This window comes from Pan paniscus, chromosome 17 (assembly GCF_029289425.2).
Source record: "Pan paniscus chromosome 17, NHGRI_mPanPan1-v2.0_pri, whole genome shotgun sequence".
Taxonomy (NCBI): Eukaryota; Metazoa; Chordata; class Mammalia; order Primates; family Hominidae; genus Pan; species Pan paniscus.
In genome coordinates, this window is record NC_073266.2 from 34614090 (window position 1) to 34633952 (window position 19863).

A 19863-nucleotide genomic window follows, 5' to 3' on the forward strand; every position below is an offset into this window, starting at 1 on the left:
ACATGTGCATGAGGACACCAAAATATTATTCAGTTATTTTCCCAATCTCAAGAACTAGATGCATGTGGTTTGACGGTTTCATTGCATTAGAATGGATGGGATTCAGGAAGGAAAGATTATTTTGGCCCGTTTGAATGCCGTATGCTTTCAGGTGTTATAAATGTAGCTTGGAATAAAAAGTCCAAACAGCCCCAAGATGCAGTGGGAATCAGATGATGATGACGAAAAGCAGGAGGCTCTGAGTTGTGTCTCTTCTTAAATCTATTGAGATTTTTCTTTGTTTATAAATGTCAAATATGTAAGTTAATGATTCACAAGTAAGCCTCATTTAAGAAACTTAATATTTCAAAATTGATAATAGAGAGACTAAAGGAAAATATTTGCTGAAACCTTTTTTAAAATTTTTAATTTTAAAATTAAGTATTAATACTTGAGATGATTGACTTGATATTTTATAGACTCTAGTTATACCATTTGTTAATAATAACATTATCAGATTTTGTGTCCTAAGGAAAAAATTCATATACAAGTTTGACAAGTAGTTGGGTGTGTATAGCAACAGACAGATGTGCTGAGAGGTTTATGTGATTTTAGACAACACCAAGGATTAGTGTTGATGAATGATGTTTCCACATGTGGGCTTCTATTGGCAGCAAGAGGAAGGTCACTAATCTTCTACCCACATCTCTGCTTCTGAACACCAGACACAAAATTCTAGTTTGCCTCAGGGAATTCAATGTTTGCAACTAGGAATTATAGCAACAAACATCATAGGATATGGTGGATAGACACCAGCACACTAGTAACTATAACAATAATGGAAAGCTATGATTGCTCAGCTAACAATTCCAAGCCAACAGATATGCCTCCAATACACCAGAAAATGAAGTTACCTTAAAAACTAAAAAGGGGCTCTAAGTTAGCTTATCTCCTATATAGTCAGTGGAAAAAATATATTTACCATAGACCTAGACCTCTATTTTTTTTTTTTTTTTTTTTTGAGAGGGAGTCTCACTCTGTCACCCAGGCTGGAATGCAGTGGTACCATCTTGGCTCATTGCAACCTCCACCTCCCAGGTTCAAGCAATTCTCCTGCCTCAGCCTCCTGAGTAGCTGGGATTACAGGTGCCAGCCACCAAGCCTGGCTAATTTTTGTATTTTTAGTATAGACAGGGTTTTACCATGTTGGCCAGGCTGGTCTCAAACTCCTGACCTCAGGTGATCTGCCCGCCTCGGCCTCCCAAAGTGCTGGGCCAAGCATCTAACACTCAGTACTTGTTAAAAATTCCAAAATGCTATGGGATTGTATCTCTCAGCAACTTAACACTTGAATTTTAGGTTTAATAGAAAATTACTATAACAAAGTTTTGAAACTCTTATAGACAGCAGCCTGTTGTGATGAAGAGTGTAGAAATTTGAGTAAGACAAACCTGTCTTTCAATTCTGACAAGCTGTAACATTTGGTGTTAAGTTATTTAATACCACTAAGTCTCAATTTTTTCATCATTGCAATGGCATTAAGATAACATAAGGTTTTTGTATTATGTGAAATTATGTTTGTGTATTAGATGTTATAAAATGGCTACCAACAAGTCCTAAGGTCACATGCCTCCCTATTAATATATTCAGTGAGAGAGGAGGTATCTTTGTCCTGGCATTTCATGCACAGGTCCAGAGATGCTTGCTGACTGAGTAAGCTTAGATCATTCACCTCTGCCCTGAGCCAAGCAATGAAGCCAGGAAGTGTGATTTGCTGATTGTCCTACCCCAACTCTTGGGCTACTCCTGAAATACATGGACCTCGAATTGAGGAGAAAGCTTTTCCCAAAGCAAAATCAGGAGGCTTGGCTACAAGAACCAGAAGTGGAACTGGGATAGCTAAACCTATACGTATTCACTACAGTCAAAATAGTGGGTGAATAATTAATAAAATTCATTTCCCTTCCTGTCCCTACATCATACTAGAATCTTAATATCTTGTCTCACTGTGTTGCCCAGGCTGGTCTTGAACTCCTGGATTCAAGTGATCCTCTCACCTCAGCCTCCCAAGTAGCTGGGACTACAGGTGCATTCTACCACGCCCAGCATCTTAGTTATTATTTCTTGATGTGATGTCACGAGAGTGTCTTATCCACAGTTAGTGCCCCTTTTAATGTCATCCAGCACCTCAGTAACATTTTCTACTAGTCCCCAAAGGCCCATGGCTCCCCAATCCCTTGGGGACTACAGACCTAGGCCCTCTGCCATTCCCCTGCAGGGCTGTTTATCAGTGGCATTTGCACTTCACACACATATGTTCAATTTTTAAGGAACAGTTTCATCACCAGGAAAGGGGATTTATGGGAACAAGCTTCAAACCCAGTAGGAAATTCAGAGGTACTGAGATTTAATACTCGACTCAGCTTGACTTACTTAAAGCTACTTTTTACTCGTTTCCTTCATCCACCCTCCAGATTCACCAGATCCACTCAAAACTTATAAACTCCTTTAACACCAGAGACTGTGTTTTATAAAATGCTTTTGGTGTATTTACCCAGCCCCTGCTATGGTGCTGGGTACCCTGCAGATACTGTACATGTTTGTGGGTAAGAATAATTCTATAGGGTCATGGTAAGCAAATTACCATATGTATCACTGTTTACAATGTTCTATTCTTTCAAGATCATTTAAAAATGTTATTTGGAAGAGCTGTGACAAAGGGTATAAATTCTATTTAAAGAGGTAGGTATTTACTCTTATCCTTAAAAGGTAATTTTAAGCAATCTAAAACAAATTAAGTTTTCCACCAGTTTCGGGCTTCCAGGGGAGTAAGAAAGGGCGGTTGCCAGGGAAATCTTCTCCTGATTGGGAAGCAACAATCATGCCTAGGGATCTGCACATTGCATAATTGTAATTTTCCTATTCTTGCTCTTTTTTTTTTTTTTTTTTTCTGTTTTTGCTATGAGAAGAGCAAGCTAAAAAGGCTAAAGGGACATTTAAGCCAAGTCGCATTTGTCAAGGTGAAAGCTGTGTGGAGCAGAAAAGCAGTTCTCCCAGCTGCAAAGAAGATGCAAAGAAATCGAGTGAGTAGGGAATCTGAGAGCCCACTAAAAGTGCTTAGAAGGCCAACACATTACAGCCATTTCTCTAAAAAGTTGTAGGCAGGAACCTAAAGTCCAGGGTGGAGCCTTCTTACAAATGCTAAAACGCTGTTGGGATGCTTCAAGGCTCCCAAGCCACCCTTAAAGGTGTGGCTGTCCTGCAAGTTTTCTAATCACCCACTCCCTACTCCAAACTGTTCATGCTTGTTTAAACAGCAGCTGCAAACAATACTTGGTAAGGCAGCCCCAGACCAGGAAACAACAACACTCTTTCACTTCAGAATTAAGTGTTTATTATTTTGAACCCTCTTTTAGCAGTGCTAGAAAATTAGTGACACGAGAACGTTTATGCTTATTTGAATGGTTACATTTTATTTTAAAAACCACGACTGTTGAGTGGGAGCGTGCACCCCATTCTCTTCTTTTTTTTTTAGTTTATTGGTTCATTCACTTAATCATCACGGATTCATCAGAGGCAAGGTAATATTATTAAAAGCTTTGATGTCAGACAAATGCACATTTGTACCAATTATTATGACCTTGGGCAAGTCGTTTCATCTTTTTTTTTTTTTTTTTTTTTTGACAGAGTCTCACTCTGTCGGCCAGCTGGAGAGTGGTGGCACCATCATAGCTCACTGCAGCCTCAAACTCTTGGGCTCAAGCAATCCTCTTGTCTCAGCCTCCCAAATAGCTAGGACTATAGGCACATACCACCACCACACCAGCTACATTTAAAAAATTATTTTGTAGAGATGGGGTCTTGCTATGTTGCCTAGGCTGGTCTCAAACTCCTGGAATCAAGTGATCCTCCTGCCTTGGCCTCCCAAAGTGCTAGGATTACAGGCATGAGCCATTGCATTTTACCTTTTTGAATCTCAATTTTGAAGCAGTAAGATGGAAATAGTAATGCCTATTTCATACAACTGCTGCAAAGATTAAAATAAAGTAACTAGGCACTGCCCCTAGCTCATTGAGATTATTCCATAATTGTCAGATTTTTTCATGAATGTCAGATGCCCAACTCTCCTGTTTGAATCTCAATTTTGAAGCAGTAAGATGGAAATAGTAATGCCTATTTCATACAACTGCTGCAAAGATTAAAATAAAGTAACATAGGCACTGCCCCTAGCTCATTGAGATGATTCCATAATTGTCAGATTTTTTCATGAATGTCAGATGCCCAACTCTCCTTTCATAATGTACATTTTTCTCCTCCTATTTACCATTCCTTTTCAAGCACAGGAAAGTCAAACAGGTTGACCCCTAAGTCACTGCCAAGCACCCTTATTTACCTGGCTGCTGTCATTGAAATACCTTGTGCTTGGGAAGGAATCAACAGCTGCTGAGGGGTAACTGTGCAAATAGAAGCCTATCCCTCATGCCCACCATTCAATTGCTACTTTTCCTTGCTCTACTGCCTTTGTTTTCACCAAATCAACCAAATGCCTAGGTTCCTTCCTCCCAGTTCTTTGGTTCCTGATGAAATAGAACTTTGCTTTATGTACTCACAGCCTTGGGTTCATCAGTTTTCCTCCCAAATCTCTGCAACCCAGAATAGCTCACAGAATCGCACAGGCCTGCCCTTGTATATTTTCAGGACATATGCTTCATTTCAGCTGTCCCGGCTTTCTAAGTGTCTTCATTCCTTTTGTGGCTCTCAGATTTCCCAAAATCTCACGCATTCTCATTACTCCACACCTCACCATGCAACTTCCCATCCTGAGATAATCTGCTCTCAAAGAGTCACATGCACATGGCTTCATCTCTCAATCATCGTCTCACAGACCATCATTGGCACAGACTATAATCTATTTAGTTACACTTTGATAACTGCAGCCCAGCCAAAGTGGGGCACTCAAGCTAGATGCCCTTGGGGAGAGACTTTTAAAACTAAGCGTTCCTACATCTGATAGAGTAGTTCTTGTAACTTTTCTTTCAAAGGGTTGTAACCCACTATTTGTTTATTAATTTTTTCCTTCAAACAGACCTTAAAACACTATGATATTATTTTCTTATCTAAAATATGTGCTTTGTAGTTTATCAAAAAATAACAATTGTTACCCAAAAGACATGTCAAAAGACATATATCAATATGCTAGAAGGGGGCGGGGGAGATTCCTGAACTGTGAATGGCAGACCTCAGCTTGGGCACAGTGTCACCCTACACTAGTTACTAATCTCTCCTGACCTCAGTTTCTCTATTTGACAAACTGAGGTTGTAATATTTACTCTTCATATCCTTCATGATAGTTGTAAGGATCATAAGACATTATGTGAACTTATGTTTTTTTCCAAACTCATGACATGATAAATGTAATTGCTATTATTAATTTGGTCATTACTAAATATGAACATTAAGTTCAACAATTACTATCCCAGAATAAATTCATTTCTTGTTTTTCTTCTCATACATATTTTTAAAAGGTTTTTAATTGATTCTAAGAGCCATAGTTTCCACATTTTAGCATTTTGGATATTGGGATAAATTATATATTCTATGGAGTGTCAGAATTTATTGATGATGTTTATTTCTTTCTTAGTGACACAAAAAATGTTGGGACAATTGCATTAGTATCTTAGATTCAGTAAAATGTGCAGTGGCACGATCTCAGCTCACTGCAACCTCCGCCTCCCAGGTTCAAGCGATTCTCCTGCCTCAGCCTCCTGAATAGCTGGGATTACAGGCACCCACCATCACGCCTGGCTAATTTTTTGTATTTTTAGTAGAGACGGGGTTTTATATGTTGGCCAGGCTGGACTTGAACTCCTTGCCTCATGATCTGCCCGTCTCGGCCTCCCAAAGTGCTGGAATTACAGGCATGAGCCACTGCGTCCGGCCGTGTGTTCCTCTTTCAACTGAGTTTAGGAAAACCTAAAGTGGGGGGAAATGTCAGCACCAAAAGATACTCCACTTCCAGCAGAGAGACAAATACCTTTTTGTGCCCATGGGCCAACTTAGGAGAACCGTTTTCTTACCATGAAAGAAATTTTTATAAGTTTGCAAATTATTTTATATATAGTCCATTTGCACTTATATCCTTATACTAGAATATATAGTGGATAGAAATATGGCAGCCACTGCTTTTAATCCACTGCTTTTAATAATAAATGCCGCTTCTTTTAATCCCCAAGATTTTTATCATTGACCATATACTTTAAAAGTAGCCGCTGGGCACGGTGGCTCACGCCTGTAATCCCAGCACTTTGGGAGGCCGAGGCGGGCGGATCACGAGGTCAGGAGATTGAGACCATCCTGGCTAACATGGTGAAACCCCGTCTCTACTAAAAATACAAAATATTAGCCGGGCGTGGTGGCGGGCGCCTGTAGTCCCAGCTGCTGGGGAGGCTGAGGAAGGAGAATGGCGTGAACCTGGGAGGCGGAGCTTGCAGTGAGCCGAGATCACGCCACTGCACTCTCCAGCCTGGGTGACAGAGCAAGACTCCGTCTCAAAACAAAAAAAAAAAAACAAAAAAAAAAAAAAAAGGAGCCATGGAGAAAGTCAGGTGTGGTGGCAGGTGCCTGTAGTCCCGGCAATTCAGGAGGCTGGGATGAGAGGATCACTTGAGCCCAGGAGTTTGAGGAGCAGCCTGGGAAACAGAGTGAGACCTCATCTCTACAAAAATTAAAAAGAATCAATTGGAAGTGGAGAGAGACTATTTTTGCTCCTAACTTGCCAAAGAAAATTGAAAGTAGGCATCAGAGTCTTGGAAAGCCAAAGTCATTCATCATCAGGGGGTGTCTGTGTGCTCAGTAATATGGCTGAGTACAGTGTATAGTGCAGAACTCCCATCAAACAGAACTTTATTAATCACTTCCTGTGTGCTTGTGGACATTACCTCATTTCGTCCACACATAATTCTATGGGACAGGAAACTGAGGCACAGATAAGTTAATTAACTCACCCAAGGACGTACCTGGTAATTTACCCAACAAAAATTCAAACCTGGAATTCAAGCCTGGGCAGTTTAATTGCACAGCCCACCCTCTAACCCTTTGGCAATATGGCTTCCCCCGATTTCAGTAAGCTTATAGAGTAGTTGGAGAGATGAAACAAAGACAAAGAGCGATGTCCATAAAACACCATTTCGTGATGATTTGAGTACTCAGTATAATCATGTGGACTGAGGGTTAGGATACTTTCTCTGTGAGCCATATTGCCTCCATCGCTACCATAAAGCTCTGCCCTTGTAGCTCAAAGTCAGCCATAGATAGATAACACAGAATGAATGGGCATGCTGTGTACCAATAAAACTTTATTTACAAAAATCGATGATGAAACAGATTTAGTCTGCAAGCTATATTCTGCTGACCCCTTATATAGATGGTACATGCTATAAATTTCATAAAGGAAAAGATTAATTTAAGCTGAAGCAGTTGGAGGGAGTTTTGGGAGAGCAGATTCAACTTTAAGGAGGACTCAAGATAGCTTGAGATGAGCTATGTGACCTGACCCCCTTTGCTTCTCTTCATGTCACGTCTCTCTTGCTCAATGCTCTCTGACCAGGCTGGCATTTTCATTCCTAGGGCTGGGATTACTCCAATCTTCTTTTTACTCTAGATACTTTGCACTGGCTGATCCTTCTGCCTGGAAGCTCTTCCCCTAGATCCTTCCAAGGCTGGCTCTTCTGGTCATCAAATCTCTCAGATGTTACTTCTTCAGGGGGGCTTCACTGAAGGACAAATTAAAGCAGCCCCCCTCCAGCTACCCTAGCACATCACCTTATCTTATTCCTCATAGCATTTGTGCTTCCTGAAATTATCTTGTTCATTTATCAGGTGCTTGTCTATTATCTGTCTCTTCTAGCTCTCCTTCTAGAATATAAATTACATGGAATGAGACCAACATTTGTATTATTCACTGGTGTGTATTCCCAGCACCCAAACCATGGCTGGCAAATAAACAACAAAAAAATACCTGCAGAAATAAAGAAATAAGGGAGGGAGGCAGGAAGAGAGACAGAAAATATGAGCATGCCCCATTAGGTGGTGTTTTATTTTCTCCTGTTCTGTGACTGAATAGACTATAACCTTCATTAGAATGGCCCATCCTTCAGTGCCCGTGACATCATTTCAATTCAGAAAGCATTCTCATCCTGGCTGGGCACAGTGGCTCACCCCTGTAATCCCAGCACTTTGGGAGGCCGAGGCAGGCAGATCATGAGGTCAGGAGTTTGAGACCAGCCTGGCCAACATGGCAAAACCCCGATCCTACTAAAAATACACAAAAATTAGCCAGGCATGGTGGCGGGCATCTGTAGTCCCATCTACTAGGGAGGCAGGAAAATCTCTTGAACCCAGGAGGCAGGGGTTGCAGTGAGCTAAGATCGTGCCACTGCACTCCAGTCTTGGTGACAGAGCGAGACGCCACCTCAAAAAAAAAAGGTATTGAAATAATTCTTTCAATATGTTCAAGAGCAGCCTGGCCAACATGGCAAAATCCTCTCTCTACTAGCAATACAAAAAGTAGCTGGGCGTGGTGGCACAGGCCTATAATTCTAGCTACTCAAGAAGCTGAGGCAAGAGAATGGCTTGAACCTGGGAGGTGGAGGTTGCAGTGAGCTAAGATCACGCCACTGCACTCCAGCGCAAGCAACAGAGCAAGACCCTGTCAAAAAAAAACAAAAAAAAAAAAACCATCCCTACATCCCTATCCTGTAATTAGAGGATGTTAGCACTTGATTATGGCCATTTCTTAGTCAAGGGCAGGTCTTCCAGTTTTCTGAATGATAACATGTTGTTTCAGTTATAGACGGGCTACCACTGAAATAGACAATGCACACTAATCCTCATTTTGTTTCATCAAAAATTAAGATCTCTGTTGGAGTGCTAATGCTTAAACATAATAATTAAAAAACAATTAATCCTTTTTTCTCATCCATAACTACTATAAAATCTAACCTGTATTAGTTTGCTTTTATTATTATTTGTTTATGTTTGTTGAGTCCAACCACCTCCTAAGCTGGTGCACACAAGCAGGTCATCCCACCAGCCTGAAATCAATGAGGACCTGCACTCTTTGTCTCTGCTCCAGCTTTCCTTCTACCAAGACTTCCAGCTCCTGAAACTGCCACCACAGTAATAACGCAGGCTTTTCTGAGACAGCTGCAAGATTATCTTTTTCTTTGGATTTTCCTAAATCTTTTCTCTCTGTGCAGCTGAAATGGAAAGACACAGCAACCTCTGCCCAGCTCACAATAGCAGCTGCAGCCATGTAATTCTCCCTTTCTTTCCAATCAAAAGGCAGTAACATTTCACTCTTTGGGCCTTGTATGCTTACCACTTTATATGCTTTCTTCTAAAACTATCTACCTAAGCAATGCCTCCCTTTTGCTTTAGGGTTTAAGAAACAAATAAAAACTGACTCGATTATATCGATGTTAATGGCCCTTACAGTTCAGCAATTGTGTTTTTCTTCTCCAAGGTCTCGATTTTCTGTCTTTACACTTTCCCTAGAACTGATTACTGTATTATTTTATGTGTAATCTTGTTGTATGCTACCTTTAGGTATATAAATAATGTATTACTATTCAAATTCCACTCCAATGGAAGTCACTTCCACATAACTTCTTAGCTGCTATCATTTGAAAAGTAAGATTAATTGAAAGATACACAGGTTAAATACTTCTCAGCTGGTTCCCTAAACAACAGTTACAGACTGTTTCTAGTATGAGCCCAAATTTCTACCATAAACTAACTTTGAAAAAAATATCTGAACAAAATTTGCCATGTTTTGTTGCATAAGCCATATGAGCTAATCAGTTTGTCATTAGTGTCTGACATACTCCAGAGAGCAATGCTTATGAACTTCACATCAGGATTGAGAAATAGCAAGTGTGGGGTGCATCATCTATGACCCTCAGCTGTACCAAGTTAATTTTTAAACTGTAATTGCTAAATCTATAATGAGGCTCTGAAGATGATCATGTCTATGCAGTGAGTCACCTGCCAATGCAAGGAAAACAAGACTGTTCTCAGCATTTATAATTTCCTGAGAAATCTTTGTTGCTGTGGTGATTTTGATGCTTTTACCTACAAAAGTAAAAACATTACATTGTTACTAGCATAATTAATAAATGACAAGTGTATCAAATGTGATGAGCACAAAGGTATCCGGGACTATAATTGCTCAGTTCTGCAGGTGCCACAAAGCACAGCCTAGAAAGACAAGGAGCATTAAACAGTGGTCAACATATGGCCCTAGGAACTGCCTCATTGAAACTCAGCCCCTTCTTAGCTGTAACTCTGAGTGAGTTACATAACTTTAGTGTCCTCATTTGTAAAATGGGAATAATAATAATACCACCCCTCCGCTGTGTGGATCAAATGAGCTGACATTTGAAAAGCACTTAGAACAGTGCCTGCACGCAGGAGCACAATATAAGAATTTATTAAATAAAATGAACATGCTGCAGGGTGATGCTTCATCTTGGTTAGTACTTTTCAGAATTAGAACCTACAAACCACTGTTTTCAAGACCATGAATAGTAGCATCTCTTCAATCTGAAGTTCTTAGATCTAAACTTTCAAGTTATACAGGTGAATTAACAATTAAAAAGGAAAGAATTATGCTCTTTTAGTAGAACATCTATTCTCACTTCCTTAGAACCTATAATATTTAGAAATCTGTGTCTGATATGTGTGTGTGCTATTGTAGACAATTTTCTTAACACTTTAGGTTTCAAAGTGATATAAATCATAAAATTTTGATTAATATAATTTTGATCTTAGGAGTTAAACACCTCGAACCCTAGTGCTGCCGTTTTAGCTGTGTGTCCTTTGGCAAGTTACTCACCTTCTCTGAGCTCCTGCTTCTCACCTGAGAAAAACAGAAAAATATGCACAGGTTGTTGTACTGATGAAATGAGATCTTATAGGCAAATTTTTTTTAGCACAGTTAAATGTTAATAATGAAGTACCATGTTATTTTAATGGATAAGCAGTAAATAGTTAACATCAAAATATTAAAAGCCTTTTTATTTTCTCATTGCAAACCTGGCCAATTCCAGGGAGCCTTTCCTGGATCCTCCTTTCCCATCACCATTACTGCTAACTCTCGTTTCTCTTCTCGTCTCTGTTATAAATACGTTGAGGGCAAGAACCAGCCTCCCCCTTTTTTGGTCTCTTTTACTTAAGCCTTGTGCAGTGCTCTGTCCACTGTAGTATGTTTGCTATGTTACTTCTTAATGAATAAAAAGAGTGGCTATTATGCATTTTTTTTCACTTCATGAAAAATGAAGAAGGAATGAGATCTAGGTTGAGTTCATGTTGAAGTGGAAAATCTAAGAGGAACTGAAGAGAAAGTCATGAAGATGGCTTCTAAAACGTAGTGCAGTGCTCTGCTGAACTCAGAAAAAATGACTGTGGGAAGAAAAAAGAAGAGCAGTGCACTGACAATATGATTTTGTTGTGGTATCCACAGTTAGGGACTTAGAGTAGGATCCAGCAAAGCAAAAGGAAAGGAACAATTCAGACAAGTAGTAGCTACACCAGGTAAGTCAAGCAATCAGAAGGCCAAAAGGGGAGAAACTTGCAAAGAGGTGTTATTTGTATGTATGTGTGTACAGGTGTGCAGAGGCCAACAAAAAATAAAAGCAAGAAAATGCCATTATCTTCCATTAGGAGATCATTGGAAACCTTTAGAGAGTGCTTTAAGCAGATCTAAGGAAGCTGAATCCAAATTAAGAAAGATTCAGAAAGAATAAGTGACTGGGGAGTAAATGCAGCTGGTAGAGACCACTGGTTTAGGAAGAAGACAGACTGGATATGAGATGGTAAAGTCGAAAGGTTCAAGGAAGGCATAGATCAATCAGTAAACATTCCCGAATCTTAAATGGCAATTGAAAACAAATCACTGAAAAGCTCAAATAAAATTGCTCTCCTTTCAAATGGCATTCTTATGCCTGACTCAACTATTATCAGCATGAGAAAACTGAGATGTACAAATGATTCAAAGCCAATGGTTTTAATTTTTCCTACTACATGAGTCATGTTAAAGACTGAGAGATGTGGATTTGTACATATTCAAAATATTTATGAGCCTATTACAATAAAATATTGTTATTGAAAGGTTAATGTCTAAAGTTTCAGATAATTATATTACCGATATCCAGCACCATACCAAAAAAAGAAAATACTTGGTCTTATTTATACATTTTTAAATAACTAAGACGATAATTGGAATGTTTATAACACAAAGAAATGACAAATGCTTGAGGTGATGGATACCCCATTTACCCTGATGTGATTATTACACATCGTATGCTTGTATCAAAATAGCTCATGTACTCTATAAATATATACACTTACTACGTACTCATAAAGATTAGAAATGTTAGCCTGTAATCCCAGCACTTTGGGAGGCTGAGGCGGGCAGATCACGAGGTCAGGAGATTAAGACCATCCTGGCTAACACGGTGAAACCCCGTCTCTACTGAAAATACAAATAATTAGCCAGGCGTGGTGGCAGGTGCCTGTAGTCCCAGCTACTCAGGAGGCTGAGGCAGGAGAACGGCATGAACCCGGGAAGCAGAGCTTGCTGTGAGCCAAGATTGCACCACTGCACTCCAGCCTGGGCGACAAAGCAAGACCCCATCTCAAAAAAAAAAAAAAAAAAAAAAAAAAAAGAAATGTTAAATCTAAAAAAAAAGAAAAAGAAAAGAAAAAGGTAGGATTTTATAAAAAGTGATTTATCTGTTTTCTATCTGAATAGGTTCCACAAGATGAATGGACAGGGTACACCCCTCGAGGTAAAGATGATGAAATTCCATGCCGAAGAATGCGGAGTGGCAGTTATATCAAGGCCATGGGGGATGAAGACAGTGGAGACTCAGACACGAGTCCCAAGCCTTCTCCAAAAGTTGCTGCGCGGAGAGAAAGCTATCTCAAGGCTACTCAGCCATCCCTTACAGAACTCACCACACTCAAGTGAGTAGTCCTAACCCTGCACTTGCGATAGTCCAGGTGCTTGTATTATCACCGAGGCTCAGATGGTGTGTCTCCTAGAGTAAGTGGGGCAGAAACATCCTACAGGTGGAGCAGTGCAATACATTAATTGTGACTTTAGATCTGACGTCTGTACCCCAGTGCCTTTGTAGAGAGAGGCAACAGATGTGTTCTGCATTGATCATAAGCTGAACCCCTCATCTCTAAGAAGCAGAAGCAATCCCATCTTTTCAGAAGCCATTCTGGATTTAAAAGAATCCAGAATGGCTTCTGAAAAGAATTAAAATTTCTGGTCAATGAGAATATACATGTATCCCAATTCTTGAACGTTTGCTCAGGCACGAAGTACACACAAGAACTTTTTCTTAAGACTCTTGAATTTTTCAGATAATTGAGTAACATAATAGAAGAGATTGTCTTGGAGAAGCTTATAGAGTGTGGCCGTGCTTTAAAATTGGATATGTGAAGGTTCTTGACATACATTTTTAAATTTGGGCACTCGATATGTATTACAATTGAAGGCCTTAAAAAGGTTTGGTTTTGCAAATATAAATATAGTCATACATCATTTAAGGGTGGAGTTACCTTCTGAGAAATGCATCATTAAGCGATTTCACTGTGCACACATCATAGAGTACACTTACAAAAACTTAGATGGTCTAGCCTATTACACACTCAGGCTATATGGAGTGGCCTATTGCTCCTAAGTTGCAAACCTATACAGCAAATTACTGTACTGAATGCTGTGGGCGACTCTCACACAATGGTAAGTATTTGTTTATGTAAATATATCCAAACATAGAAAAATACAGTAAAAACACAGTATTATAATCTTATGGGACAACCATATTATATGCATCATTAACTGAAATGTTGTTGTGCAGCATATGACTGTAGTCCTTAACTGTATTTGTGCTGTTTGTAAACAAAGAATAGCGCTACGCAGGAAACCACTGAGATTGATTATTTTAAGCAAGACCTGATTTAATTCTAAATGCTGTTTATAGAGAGTAAATTCTTTAGAGTCTTGGAATGTAGAAATAGATAGAATTCCATTTGGACCTGAAAAATATATTACGGATAATTCGTATTTTTAAGTGCCTTTGATTCCATATTTTGATGAAATGAACATTACTATTCATGCATTTATATTATGTTACTAAATAAAATATTAAAAGGCAAAATAAAACAAAAAATCAAAGCAGTCGAGTTAAGGAAAACAAACCCAATTGTTAATCAAGAGCACTGAAAAACAGCTGACTATTGTGCGATGGGAATTTATTTAAATAGCAGAGTATGTTGTATTTTAAAGATCCGGACAGAGACAGCCTCCCATGAATTATTTTTCAAGGGTTCATGTGGAACAATTCTGGATCATTTTAATCAAAAATTAATACCAATGCATCAGTAAATTAAGCCAAGAAAAAAACCTCTTCCTTCTTTCTTTGGCTTCCAGTTGCCCTTCCTCTTTGCCTTTATTACTACATGTGTTACTTTTCAAGAATCATCAGAACAAACTACCACAAACTTGGTGGCTTGATTAGATCTACAAAGACTCTATTTCCAAATAAGGTCACATTCACCGATAGTAGGAGTTAGGACTTCAATATATCTATTTGGAGAACAGAATTGGACCCAAAACATTGCCACACAAGGTAAAAAAAAAAAAAAAATTCGTGGAAATAAAAAACAGAAACAAGTCTTCATTGCACTTTGGCGCACCTAGGAGAAGCTCAGAAAATTAAATTGAAAGAACTGGATTTGTAAGAAAGGCAGTGGACCAAGGTGACATGAAATGACGGAGGCCAAGGACCCTTCTGAAAAAAAATATTCTTCTATGGACCTTAAAATATCTCTCCACTAGACACAATGTTAGGTAGTCATGGCCATAGGGTTAACATCTTCCAGAAGATGCAAGAAAAGGATTGCAATGGGCAAGAAAGTCACTTAAACCGGCAACCTCCAGAGTCCTTTCCACCTCCTGAGTATCCCGTTAGGTTGTCATCAAGATGCATTGGTCACATTCGCTGAGTGACACTTTGGGTCTTGGGTGATAAGATAGAGGAATTGCTCTTGTCCACAGCAATACCCAGGTAAGAGGAGAACAGAAAGATGCAGAGCCATGAGGAAGATGAGAAGAGTGCTCTGAGGAGACTGAGGACAGGTCTAGAGGGTAGGGGCTGAAATCAATGTCACAATCGTGCCCTGGGCTACTCTCATATCTTCAGGATGTGGAGGATCACTCTGAAGTCATTGAAACTCTTTCTTTCTCATTTGCCTTCTTCACAATATGACCCTCCTCTAACGTCCTGGACCGTATTTTTGTGACCACCATATATTTCTTTTACTGCTCAGAAGTTTTCAGAGCAGAAAGAGGCAAACATGAAGATGACAGCTAGGCTGATGGTAGAGGGTCAGCTCCTTCAGACGATGAAGTTGTTGAACTGGGTATGAGTTAGTGACTGCTATTTCATCCCTCCCCACTTACAGAAATTCAAAGTGGTGATAAATGGACAGGAGAACACCTACTAAATTGAAAACATTTTACTTAGGATGGAGTTTCCCCAAATCATTTCTGTTGTCCCCTGTTCTTTGGCAGGAAAGAGAACTTTTTTTCCTACGTTTATGTAAGACAGATAGTGTGCCAACATCCTAACAAGGTTTGAAGGAAGCACATCTCATATATTACTGTGAAAACTCAATCATTATGATTATGATCCACAAAAGGATCACAAGAGAACCTTAGACAACCATCCAAACATATCTTCCTTCCCTGTGCTACCATCACATCCCCTAGAATCATTTCTCATAGTTCCACTTACCTCCACTCATTTCACACTCACCTATTTTATGAGTTCCGTTTGTCATTACAGTCTACACATTAAACCTCCATCATCTTCAACTGCATACAATTGTTAGTGACCTCTAGTTTAACCAGATTGGCCTGGCACGGTGGCTTACACCTGTAATCCCAGCACTTTGGGAGGCCAAGGTGGGCAGATTGCTTGGGCCCAGGAGTTCGAGACCAGCCTGGGCAACATGGCAAAACCTTGTCTCTACAAAAACTACAAAAATTAGCTGGGTGTGGCGGCATGCACCTGTAGTCCCAGCTACTCGGGAGGCTGAGGTGGGAGGATCATTTGAACCCAGGAAGTTGAGGCTGCAGTGAGCCATGATTGAGCCACTGCACCCCAGCCTGGGCAACAGAGAGAGACCCTGTCTCAAAATTAATTAATTAATTAATTAATAGTTTAACCAGATTGAAAGAGATACAAAAGAAAAAAAGGAAAATACACTATAGAGGCAAAAATTCAGACATGACATGACTCATAATCAATTCTGTCTTTCATTCCTTGATGATGTTTTGACTGCAGATCATTATTTTTCTAGAAGTTTGAAGGATTCAGTCCCTTATGAGAAAAAAGATCCCTATATCCTGGAATTCTAGTTCCTCAAAAAAGAAAACTATATTTATGTTCCTACTTCTTTGACATTTAAGTCGATTTTTTTTCCCTCCTTCCTCCTCAGTAATTCACAGCTTTAGGGATGAATCATAGCCCTGAACCAAGATAACTAAAATTAGGCAAGTGAGATTGGGGCAACATTTTGTTTAAGGTTTTCAACTCCCATCTTCTCTCAGAAATGTTGAAGAGAAGGCACTCCTACACTTTCTTACATTGTTTTTCTCTTTTCTTTTCTATTTTCCGAAGGCATCTTGAGGGTTTATTTATGTGGGTGGTTTTTCATCAGCTGCTTAGTGTTAGTTATTGGGTCCTCAGACATATAAGGCCTAAGGTCAGTTAAACATTCTGGTGTTAGTAGTTTTGAGACAACGAAGTCCATCTTTGGGCCAGCAAAACCCCTCCTGTAGCTACTCTTGGAAAACTATTATTTCGGTCACTCTCTTCTCTTATCCCACAGCTATTAACAAATCGCTCCACCTCATCACTAGCTTTTCCTTCTTCCTTACTTATTAGCTAACAATAAATTTGAAATGGCATATCACCCAAGAATATTAGCACTTTCAAAAAAATTCTGAATGTTTAATAGTAAATTTCCAGGCAAGTAGAGGAGACATTTAGGGGCCAGAGTTCCCTCAAAGCATGTTGTTGCAGCCTGGCACTGATGAAGAACTTAAGTCTCTTATTTGGAGTGCCATTTATTCTAGAACTGAGACTACTGCCTGCTACCATGATTAGTTAAAACCAAGTCCAAATCCCATCTGGGACTTTTATTTGATACACTGCAGAAAGAACTTTTTAAAAATTATATTAAGTGGGGTGTCATTTAAAAGATTCTGAAGTTAAATTCAAATATCTATTAATCCTACATGAATAATAGTTTAAAGTGTCTTAATACTTCATCTCTTTATCCAAGCACTAAGAAAAATTCTCCCCCTGGAAGAAATAGTCAGTCTATAATATTACAGATTTTGAAACTCCTCTGAAATTGGGGAGAAGGATTCCAGGCTGTTGCAAGAGAGCCAGTCAGAGCTCCTAGCAATTTTGATAAAGTGTCTAACAAAAGGCTTCAGGAAGATTTATTTTCAGTTCTAAATGCCTTGAAGGCAAATCATTTTTCATTTTCAGGATGGTTAATCCTCTTAATCTTCATTTTTCCCCCTGGCCCTGAACCTTTGTTTGTTTGTTTGTTTTAGATAAATTGGAAAAATTTAAATTTAAATTTGGAAAAATACTAAGTAGCTGTGTGCCTTTTGGCAAATTGATTAATATCTCTGAACCTCCTCGTAAATGAGAGTCTCAGTCTCTTAGCATGGATGGCACCACTTAGGCGGCTCTCCCTACAACTCCTCCCACCCCAAACCTGTGGCAGACAGCATTAGCCAATCCCAGCATTGATGGATTCCATCACCCTACCCATTGAGAACAGACTGAGCCCCTGAACCAGTCTCAATGCAGTGCTCCAGCCACCATGATTCATCGATCCGAGATGCCCACAGGTGCTATCCTTAGTCTACAGGAAATGTCTCCCAGGAACCTTTCAGCACTGACGTGTATAATTGTAAGAACAAGGCACAGTAGAGTAGTGGTTCACAGTTTAAAGACAAAAGGAAGTAGTATTGGTAAAGAAAATAATTTGAGAAGAGGTAGATGGAGTGTTCTTCTTCAACTTTAATTCTGGATATTTTAAATGCATCGATTTCTACGTGAGGAACCCAAAACCATAGCCTCTTGCTGGAGTCTCTTTTGTTGTTGTTGTTGTTTATCTTGTATACGTTTTTTGCTCCCCTTTTCTCCTCCTGGACATGCTGTGTCCTTGACTGTCCCTCACGTCATACGCTCCCCTCCTACCTACCTACTGCTCCTCGTTTTCCTTTTCTTGTTAGAGAAAGAGGGGGATGGGATGAAGATTGGAGCATCGCTATTTTTTCCCCAAAGATATGAACTGTATTGGGAACATAGCAATTTGTATCATCCCATCTCTGTTCTAAGTAGTATGAAATGTCTCTGTTTTGCCTAAATGCTTTTTTGTTCCTCTCCTACCTGTTCCTCCGTATCATTGTAACGTATAATAGCAAATGCTCCTCACAAAGTAGGGAGAACAAGAAAATACAACCTGCCACACGAAATTGTGAATTTACGTCCTCAGTGATCAGTGATATAAACCCAGGGTAGTGTCCCATTCTTCCCTGACTATAATACTTTCTTCTATTATCCTCTATACTTCTAACTCCCCACTCCCACTTTCCAATATAATAAGAAACGCGACACGTTTAAAACAGGGAAAGTCATTCTTGCTCACAGAAAAATTATCACTTGCTCATCTACAAATTATCTAAATACCTTTCAAATGTTTGTTAGAAATCAGCTTTATTTAAAAAAGAAAAAACAGCTAATACAAGCAATCGCCTATTACATTGAGTCCCAGATCACCACTCCTAGTTTTTGAAAAAATGTTCCTTCATTGGGATATGAATGCCCTCCTCCAAATGATGTGGGCATGTGTGAGTATTGTAGTCTGTACCAAATCCTGGTTTCTTGCTATATAATTACTCTTTAGAAAAGCCTGTGTTGAAAGGAAGCCTGCGTAGACTGAAAAGTCTCTACAATGATCATGACTATAGAGAGGAGAGAACTCCTTGTGTGTCTTTAAAGGAGGCAAAAGAATAAAAGAAAGTCCCGATACTTTTCTAGAGAGAAGGAATGAGACATTTTTAAAAGTTAAGAGTCAGGGATTGGGGGAGGGAGAGAGCATCAGGATAAATAGCTAATGCATGCTGGGCTTAATACCTAGGTGATAGGTTGATAGGTGCAGCAAACCACCATGCACACGTTTACCTATGTAACAAACCTGCACATCCTGCACACGTATCCCAAAACTTAAAATAATTTTTTTTTTTTAAGTAGGAGGGATATTTACATTTTAACAAGGTTCTAAGTGCCTGACTGAGTGCTACGGCCTTTACATACGTGTTTTCTTTTGATCATCAGAACTCTATGCATGCAATTTTGCCCATTTTACAAATGACAAATTTCCATCTCAGAGAGATTAAATAACTTTTTTAAGGTTACCTATCAATCAAATGTCAGAGCTAAGATTTGAGCCCAGGTGTTGAAACCAGAAAAGATAAAAAGCTGGACGGAAAGTTGAACTTACTAAGACTGCAGTGATGAGCTATTTAAAAGATGTTTAATAATGGAGGGGAAAGGAAGATCAACTGGGTGTGGACAACTGAGAAGTGGTACCCAGGAAAAACAGACATTCAAAACAGATTGTGAGAGTGAAGCATGGATTTGAAGGGGCGTCAGAAGCCTGCAGTGAAGTGAGTTCTGAGTCGCAAGTGTAAACATCAGACATGCAGCTGAAACAGGAAGGATC

At 39.4% G+C, this 19863-nt stretch overlaps 1 protein-coding gene and 1 non-coding gene across 30 annotated transcripts in view; one reads left to right on the plus strand and one right to left on the minus strand.

The window, feature by feature from the left end:
* DLGAP1 (DLG associated protein 1) overlaps nt 1–19863 on the plus strand; it is a 961850-nt gene that overhangs the window by 631081 nt on the left and 310906 nt on the right. For 18 of the 29 annotated variants that reach the window (XM_034943990.2, XM_034943993.2, XM_034943992.2 and 15 more), the window contains one exon: nt 12791–13005. In XM_034943990.2, the coding sequence (XP_034799881.1) occupies nt 12791–13005 (215 nt within the window). Of the gene's footprint in view, nt 1–2948; nt 3063–12790; nt 13006–19863 lie in introns of all 29 variants that reach the window. The other 11 variants (XM_034943985.2, XM_034943989.2, XM_034943988.2 and 8 more) reach the window with 1 other exon arrangement.
* Nucleotides 15650–15753, minus strand: LOC112437813 (small nucleolar RNA U13). Its single transcript, XR_003026326.1, has one exon. It is a non-coding gene; the product is annotated as a small nucleolar RNA U13 (small nucleolar RNA).